This window comes from Prunus dulcis, unplaced genomic scaffold (assembly GCF_902201215.1).
Source record: "Prunus dulcis unplaced genomic scaffold, ALMONDv2, whole genome shotgun sequence".
NCBI classification, from domain to species: domain Eukaryota; kingdom Viridiplantae; phylum Streptophyta; class Magnoliopsida; order Rosales; family Rosaceae; genus Prunus; species Prunus dulcis.
Window position 1 is genome coordinate 2,763 of NW_023010344.1, and position 9,850 is coordinate 12,612.

General features: G+C 39.0%; 1 protein-coding gene across 1 annotated transcript; it reads right to left on the reverse strand.

Moving 5' to 3' along the window:
* Positions 1-5,668: 5,668 nt before the first annotated feature.
* On the reverse strand, positions 5,669-6,214 carry LOC117613487 (suppressor of Mek1-like). Its single transcript, XM_034342093.1, has one exon. The coding sequence runs from the start codon at positions 6,212-6,214 to the stop codon at positions 5,669-5,671; it is 546 nt and encodes a 181-aa protein (XP_034197984.1).
* Between the last annotated feature and the right edge of the window lie 3,636 nt (positions 6,215-9,850).

Genomic DNA, 9,850 nt, shown 5'->3' on the forward strand with positions numbered 1-9,850 from the left:
TACTTGAGTTATGATAAGTCCAAAGCATTTAGGTAAACATATATATATATACAGTTATACACACAGAAGTATAAGCTGCTCGATATTAAGAAACTCAAATAAAATCACTGAAATCAATATTCGCATAATTTCACTGAAATTCCTTTAAAGTTACCAACTGGGTGTACCCTTTTAATTCCGTCAATTCCTGGTATCCGTCAATTCCTGGTATCCGTCAATTCCTGGTAACCGTCAATTCCTCTGTTAATCCGTCAATTCCTCTGTTAATCCGTCAATTCCCCTGGCAGGTCTCGGGCGTCACACAGGCTACCCGAGCCGCAAACTGGCGAAATCAGGGGACTATGATCAGCCTGACCCGCCGGCAGGTCCTCGAGGACACGAAGTCAGCTCGAGTCGCTCAGGCAGGATACAGGAGACCGTAGTCAGCCTGATCCGCTATCCTGGCAGGTCTCGGGGACATAAGTCAGCCGAGCCGCAATCCTGGCAGGTCTCGGGACACTAAGTCTGCCGAGCCGCAAATCCTGGCACTCACGGTCCGAGCGTCCCCGAAACTCGTGAGGCAAATGTCAAGTGCACTGACGTAACGGGAAATAACCTGGATGTCCGTAGACATCATCATATCCGAAGGCAACATAAACCGAAGGCAACATAAACCGAAGGCAACATAAACCGAAGGCAACCTAGATGTCCGTAGACATCGTTTTATTTGACGGCAACCTGTTTCTGTAACTGGGTACCCACATTGGTTTAAGAACAATATATATATAAACTGCTGAGAAAATGTAATATAAACAGAGAATAATATTTCTGAAAAATCTGTTGAATAACTGCATCTGTAATTCATCTATAGCTGTGCTGCCCCAAGAAAAGAGAAAACTTCTGAAAAGTCTGATAAATAGCTGACTTTTGTTAAATCGGAAACTATACTGCTATTTAATCTGATGTAAATCTCAAACTCCGCTTTTTGTAAAAATTCTCTGAAATCTGATAATTTAACTGTATTCGTAATGCTACTGCTATTTGTTATAAAAAGCTCAAGATCTGCTGCTCATATAATCTCAATACTGTATATAACTCAAAGTATTTAGCTGCATAAATCATGCTCAAAACTTGTAGAAATACTTATTCCATATCAAATAATGTAATTCATTTGCATAAAATCCTTTATAAAAGAAAGGTCCACTCACCACTGGTCCGAGCTAGTTGGACCTCTTGAAGGTCCCTCCTGTGGTTTAGTTTGGCCTCTGGTGCCTGTTTAACCATGAATATTCAATTACTAAACTGCTCAATAAAAACATTAAATTAAATACCCTGACCCCCGGCTCCTAGAAATGCGTGCTCTCCTTTTAAAGTCAACTCTATGCCCACCGTAGTATTTCAGATAATTAGAATGGCCTTAAAAGACCGGAAACTTTACAAAGCGATAAACTGTTTGACCGGTCGATCCGAAACCCTGTGGGGTCCACGATCTCCGATGGCAAATCTGAGATTCTCTAGAGGTTCTTTACTGTGTAAAACCCATGTCCTGCGAGTTTGGTCCGAAATGGACGGTCGGATCGGCCAAAATCGCGTTACCGCTTAAAACCCTAACCCTAGCCCTAGGGTTCGCGATTCCGGAGTATCCAGGACTCCGATTCGCAATCCGTTGAATCCTACACGATCCAGAAACAATGTAGAACAACATATCCGAAATGGGGTGCGATCCAACGGCTAGACGACGCTGCACCCGGGAATCGCATATTATGAAAAATTCATTCGGGGCTCAAACGGACTCCGAATTGAGATCCGCGAAATCCCACGCGCTCGTGACGACACGAGGACCTCAAAACTGGCCAGAGCCGTGCCACCACCCTGGCCCACGCGCTGCCACACGCGCGGGCCGACCGGGTGTCCAAAGCGATTTTTCGGTCCGCCGAAAAATCGTAGAACCGAGACTCCAAACTCCTACCCTAGGTAAAACACCCTATTTGGAGTCACTTTTGTTCTTGAACAACCCCCAAAAAGTGGCCGGAAATGGCTGATTCCGGCGGCCGAAGTTCGGCCGATTTCAAGTCAAAATTTGAGCAACCTAGAGGTGAAATCGATCTAAATCCAGCCAACCATCAGTTAGAGCACGAAAAATAGCTAGAAATCGATACCTCACATGACTGATTTGGTGTCCAGATGAGGGAGAAACTGAGGTTGGAAAATCGGCCAAAACTGCTGCGTTTTCCAGCAGTTTCCAGCGGCTCCAGCAGGACGGCGGACGGGCTGAGGTTGATGGCGGGAGCTGGCCGGTGCTGCTGGGTCCGTTCCGGAGGGTCGGGGTGGCTTGGAAGGTGGCTGCCCTTTTGGTTTTTCTGAACTATCGGAGGGAGGGAGAGAGAGAGAGAGAGAGAGTGTGTGTGAGTGCTCGAACCAGAAGAAGGAGAGAAAAATAGAGAGAGTTCGGGTACTGTAGCGGTACTGTAGCAATAAGAAATTCAAAATTCCTTTTACGCCCTTTTCGTTTTTAGACCTTTTCTCGTTAGTTACAACTCGAAATTAGGCGTGCCACGTGTCTACGAACTCGTATCGTCAAGCTCTACGCAACGGCGTAGGTGGAATTGCCAAATTTCTTCTCGGTCAAGAAGTCAACTTGTCCCCCCCTCTTAAAAGAGGTGAGGACAAAGTCGTCTTTCCGCTAAAATAAATTAATACTAATTTTAGGATATTTTGTTTTGGGTTATTACATTTTTCCTTTGGGTGTCTAAAGACCATAATTTATAAGCATGTGTTCATATCTTGGCATGAAAAATTGTGCAAATCATCATTCTCTACAAATTGGGTAGTACATGGAACATATAATTGATTCTGTAACAAATTTGCATGATTAGTGCTTTCGTTTGCATATCAGATACACATTGTATTTACTAAATAACGACAAAATAAATTGTTGGAGTTAGTTCTAAGGTTTTTGGAAATATGACTTTTCGCTTTCGTTTGATTAGGGTTGAATATGGTGCGTAGGGCACTTATTAAAATTACATTTGTTTTACAATTCAATATATCTTTTTTCGTCACTTAGAATAAATTAGTAATTCAATAAATAGTATGGTAATAGACCGTACTCAATTAATTTTAGGGTTCGTTTAGCATTATTCTTTTGTTTTTCACTTGAAGTCTAATTCTCAACTACCAAAGGTACAAAATATATAATAAAAAAATTAGTCACATGCGACATTTTATTTTTAAACAAAAAATTCAAAATTAAAGTTAACTTTGTTCGCAACTGGTGCTAAAGTTCCTTTCCATCTTCAAAGAAGAAACAAAACCTTATGAAACACGTTTTGTTTCGTCATTTTATATATAAGGAAATCTTTTGTGATGTCTCTTTTTTTCTAAATCGAGCTTTATTTTAGGTAATCCTGTAAGGAGAGCATTTTTACTCACCACATTAATCAAAAGAGTATGCTGACCACCACCTTTAAGTGTTATCATGTAGTAGCTGACAGTCCACTCAGCATATTGTGGGAGTTTAATTTCATGTACAACACCTCGAAGGCTCCCATTTTATATGTACCTATACAAGATTAAATCGTGGTCCTTTCTTAACAATAAGTCTTCCAATTTAACCAGATTTTGATGCTTAATTGTCCCCACTGTTTGAATTCCTTTAACCATGCTCGAACGCCCTTCTTATTGCGCTGCAAATACAAGCTTTTTGATAGTATAATCTTTGTCTTGAGCCAAAGAGGCTTCATAGATAGTTCCATGGGCTTCTTTCCCAATGATATATTGATCATTAAGATTTTTTGTAGCCTTTATTATTTCATTCAGTAAGGAAGACAGCTCGTCTTGAGCAAAGACCTCGAGTTCCTAAAGACCCCAAGGGTGTAAATGCGATTTCCCCTTTACTAGGCTTGTAAAAACGATCCAAGTCCGATGGGCGAGCCCAAGCCCCGCCCAATTATTTTGGCTATGGGCTAGCTTGGCCCGATGTTATCAAACCAGTTGTGTAGTGGGTAGGGCATGGGCCTTAAGTTTTAAGCCCATGGGCAGCCTGGCCAAATCCGATAATTAAGCTAATAGATATATATATGTATATATATAGTCCTGATCTATTGGACTACAGGGGTTCAAGAGATTTATGGTCACTCACCGTTGGGTGTAAATTCAACAGTTCACTCACTCTTGCATTTAATTCATTGTGATTGCATTTAATTTTTTTTATAAGTGACTCATTTAATAGGGCCATATAGGATGGGCCCATTGGCCTGCCCAAGAGTTCGAAACTTTTAAGCCCTATTTGGTTCACGGAACGAATTTGAGAGGAAATCACTTCTCATGTCATTTCCCAAAGGATGGGAAATGGAGATTCATTTCTCATGTTTGGTAATTCTGGGAAAATAATCAAGAAATACCACTTTATTTCCTTTCACATGTTTGGTTTATGTAGGAATGTAAAACAAATTTTGTTTAAATTTTCACTTATACCCATGCATGGACTTAGCAAACATAGGACAACAATTGAGTTTCCATCCCCAGTCCTCATTTCCCATGAACCAAATGGGGCCTTAGACCGTTGAGTAGGCATGAGCTTACCATATTTAAGATTAGGTTGGCCCGGCTCGGCCCATTCAAACCTTAGGGCGAAAAAGCCCCATAACTAGATAGGGCATTGTTTGTTGGGGGGGGGAGGGGAGGAAAGGTTTCATTTTCCCCTTAATTTCTTATATGCAACGCAACAATTTCCCATGCATGGACTTAGTAAACTTGGGACAACAATTGATTTCTCATCCCCAATCCTCATTTCCCATGAACCTAATGGGGCCTTAGACCGTTGAGTAGGCATGAGCTTACCATATTTAAGATTAGGTTGGCCCGGCTCGGCCCATTCAAACCTTAGGGCGAAAAAGCCCCATAACTAGATAGGGCATTGTTTGTTGGGGGGGGGAGGGGAGGAAAGGTTTCATTTTCCCCTTAATTTCTTATATGCAACGCAACAATTTCCCATGCATGGACTTAGTAAACTTGGGACAACAATTGATTTCTCATCCCCAATCCTCATTTCCCATGAACCTAATGGGGCCTTAGACCGTTGAGTAGGCATGAGCTTACCATATTTAAGATTAGGTTGGCCCGGCTCGGCCCATTCAAACCCTAGGGCGAAAAAGCCCCATAACTAGATAGGGCATGGGCTTGAATTTCTTTAACCATGCTCGAACCCCTTCCTTCATGCCCTGCAAATACAAGCATCTTTGTTTGGAGCCAAAGAGGCCTTATAGACAGTTCCATGGGCTCATTTCCCAATGATATATTTACCACAGATTTTATGTAGCTTCCATTNACTCCATTACTTCCATCTTGGTCTTTTAGCGCAATACGAACATATAAACCAGTCCATAAAGCACAAAAACAACGAATAATGAAGACCCGAAGACTGTAAATGCTATTTCCACTTTACTAAGGCCTTTATTGGGCCTGTAAAAAGGCTCTAGCACGATGGGCTAGGCCGAGCCCGATCCTATTTTTTGGGATATGAGCAGGGCCGTCCCTGAGATTTTGAGGGCCCTATGCGAAACTTAAATTAGGGCCTCACATAATCTAATACAAAAATACTATAAAAATTTGCCATAACTTAATGTCATAAACAATTTTTTTATAACTAAAATTCATCATTTTTTTATAACTTTATGTAATAAATATGTCATAACTTAATTTGCTCTCCATTTGGCAAATAACGAGTGTAAAATGTTGAAGAGAAACGACTAGGTAAATGATCTTTAGGACCTTTTCCTATTAATAGATCTCTTACATGACCTTTTTCCACTAATAGGTCACGGAATTTGGGATCAATATTATCCCAATTTCTTGGATCATAAATGTCCAATGGAATGGACTGGCTTGGTTCTTCATTGAATAAATTAGTGACGTTCTCATTGTTATGATTTTCTATGTCTACATCTTCAACATCTTCATTGTGATCATCAATATCGACATTTTCATTGTCATCATTCTCATTCTGCTCAGGATTACCCACACATTCATCCATATTGTTTTCAATATCTTGCAATTCCTCAACATCATCTTGTTCTTGTTCTTGTTCATTGAAAATATTTTCATCAATTGTAGCATGTGATTCTCTAACAATGAATCTATCAAGAGCTCCTCTTTGAGATTGAGTCAATTCCTCGATTTTTCTTTTTCTAAGCCTTTTTGTATATCCAGAAACATATTTTCTAGTAGGTGGCATGTTTAGATTACAAAGAAAAATTCCAAAACCCTATAACCTGGAAGAAAACCCCAGCAAGAAATAGATAAATATTTCTACAAACTATATTCTCATATTACCAATCATCAACATGATAATAATTTAATAAAATAAGTCATGTAATATATAGAATAGATTGAAATTTAGATACATACTTGAATTTGAATTGAGATTTGGCTATGACTATTTGATTTTGAGAGGTCTTTATGAATTCAAGAATTAGGGTTTTCTATTTTTGTTGTTCAAATTCCTGAAATTGAAAGAATAACAGAAATTGTCAAAGGATTGAAAAAAAGAACCAAAGAGAAATTGATGAACAATGATGATTACTTACTAGAAAATCAGAGTTTAAGAGAAAGAAGAAGCCATGAAGTTTTTTTCGTTTTGTTTTGAATGAAGAAAGTTCTTTTCTTGGAGGAGAAAACCTTTTTTATTTTGGTGTTAAGCTTCCACTCTGACCCTTTTGCGAAATAGATTTGCGTTTCAACCAACTCCCCTGAACACGCTGTTGTGCAAATATCCAGACGCTATACTATATGTACGATTCATATAATATTAATATATATATAATATAATATAAAGAATTTTTTTTCAGGGACCCTTAAGAATCGGGGGCCCTGTGCTGTGGCACCACCTGTACCACCCCAGAGCCGGCCCTGATTATGGGCTGGCTCAGCCCGATATTATAGTAGGTGAGATAGAAAAGTTGGTTTATTGTTTTTTTTTTTTTTTTTGGGTTTTTCAAAGCACAATCTTGACATTATAAGCTCATGCATAAGATTTTGTATTTCATTAATTATGATTGCATTTAATATTTTTATAAGTGACTCATTTAATAGGGCCATATAGGCATGGCCCATGGCGTGCCCATGAGCCCTAAAATTTTAGGCCCTGGGTTTGGGCCTATGGCTTATCATATTTAAGATAGGGTTGGCCTGGTGAGGCAAACCCTAGGGCCGAAAAAGATTGTAACTTGGTTGGGCTTGGCTGGAGGCTGATGAGGTGGTTGATTGGGTAGGTCCTTGTCATGTGGTTCCCTAAATGCATCTCATGAGAGGGAGTATTTTGGCTCACCACCTTAACAAAAGGTGTATGCTCATCACTACCCTTAAAAGGTGACACGTGTCCCATAATTAACTTTATTTATTCTCACATAAAAGTTCATTAAGGCTAACTATGGGACACGTGTCACTATTTAGGCCCCGTTTGGTTCATGGGAAAGGAGGCTTGGGAACGGGAAATTAATTGTTTTCCTATGTTTGATAAGTCCGGGCATGGAAAATCATTGCCTTGCACATGGGAAAGTATGGGGAAAGTGAAGCCCTCCTCCCCTCTTGGGTTTTGTTTTCCTCCTCATGGAAAAGTTTGGGAAAATGAGTTAATATTAAATGCACATTTTTCATGACCATATTATCCCCATTAACAATTTAGAATTACAATATTGCATTAAATGCGTTCTTTTTTTATTTGATTTCATATGGGTATAATTGAAAAATTAAACAAACTTTGTTTTGCATTCTTACACAAACCAAACATGTAAAAGGAGATAAAGTGGTATTTCTTGGTTATTTTCCTCATATTACCAAACATGGGAAATGAATCTCCATTTTTCATCCCTTGAGAAATGACATGAGAACTGATTTAGGGTTTAGGGTAAACGCACTACCAACGTGAGAGGATGACACTTTCCACCCATAAATAAGGAAGGTGTTGTGTGCAAACACTCCAAGACCTATGTAAATTTGGGTATTAACAGTTTGAATGGTTACATCCCTAGAAATGTTGGAAATTTGAGTAAGCTTATGCATCTGTCGTTATATAAGAATCAGTTTTCAAGAGTGATTCCTTCAACCATTGGAAATTGTAGTAAGTTGCAGGAGTTGTATTTGTTTGAGAACTAGTTGACAGCAGAGCTTCTTAAGAGTTTGAACAACGTTGAGAACCTGGTCTTTCTACATGTGAATAGTTCAACTACTTGGATTTGTCATACAATAAGTTTAGTGGAGTTCTTCCGTTAGGGCTTGGAAATTGTAGTACGTTAACACGATTTTCTGTTGTGAGTAGCAATTTAGAAGGGAGTATTCCATCTTCCTTTGGCCATATGAAGTACCTTACAACTCTGCAGCTACAACGAAATTATTTAACTGGTGAAATATCAATTAGCATATGGAAGCTTCGAAGTCTTAAGCAGATTCTTGTGTTCAATAATAGCCTCACTAGGGAGCTGTCTTGAGAGATGACTGAGATGAAGTAGCTAAAATATATATCATTGCACAACAACCTGTTTTTTGGAGTTATACCTCAAACTTTAGGTATTAACAGGTTGAATGGTTCCATCCCTGAAAATATTGGGAATTTGAGCGAGCTTGTGCAACTGTCTTTATATAAGAATTAGTTTTCAGGAGTGATTCCTTCATCCATTGGAAACTGTAGTAAATTGGAGGAGTTGGTTTTGCGTCACAACGAGTTAACAGGAGAGCTTCTTAAGAGTATGAACAACCTTGAGAACCTAGTAGATCTAGATATAGCTATAAATAGTCTTGAGGGTAGCATTCCTTTGGGTTCAGGTAATTCCAAGAAGTTAAACTCAATGGATTTGTCCAGCAATAAGTTTAGTGGAGGTCTTCCATCAAAGATTGGACTGTAGTAATTTAACACATTTCTTGCTGAAGGTAGCAATTTAGAATGGAGTATTCCATCTTCCTTTAGCCAACTGAAGTACCTCAGAGCTATGCACTTTCCTCAAAATCACTTAACTGGTGAAATCCAGTCAGCATATGGAAGCTTCAAAGTCTTCAGCATATCCTTGTGTTCAATAATATATAGCATCATTGGGGAGTTGCCTGTAGTGGTGATTAAGCTAAACAGCTAAAATTTATAAGATTGTTCAACAACCTGTTTTTTGGAGTTATACCTCAAAGTTTGGGGACTAACATCAGCTTGTCACTGTTAGATTTTACCAATAATATTTTCACATGTAAAATCCGTCCAAATCTTTGCTAAGGAAAGTAGTTAAGGAAGTTGATTTTAGGATCCAGTCGATTTCAATGCACCATAAGTTCTGATGTTGGAACTTGCTCTTCTCTTTCAAGGTTGAGCCTGTAACGGAATAACTTTATTGGGTTTTTCCACAGTTTGCAAAAAATCCTACCCTTTCATACATGGACATAGCAGCTAGGCCTGTAAATAAAGCCCAAAGCTGATGGGTTGGCCCTAACTCAGCCTGATTTTTGTAATTATGGGCTTACTAAGCCAATATCAATGAGCTAGCTTGGCCCACTCCGAGGTCTAATGGGTAGGGCTTGGACTATACTTTTAAGCCCTATAAAAGCCCGACCCGATTATAATTAATTAAGTCTTATTTAAATTAATAATGATTATAATGGAACTCATTGTCAGCCATCTACATTAATTTGTTTCTTTGGTCCATCATCTAACATCTATCTTAACAAATTGAACCGCATCATCACTCATAAAAAAGAGGCAATCACAATCCTAATTTCTAGGTTTCTTTACGAACTTTTGTTGGAAAACTACAAGCATTAAGGCAAAGCATATTTTTGTGTGGATTAATCCCGATGGGCTGGCCTTAACCTGACTTTATTTTTTTCAATTATG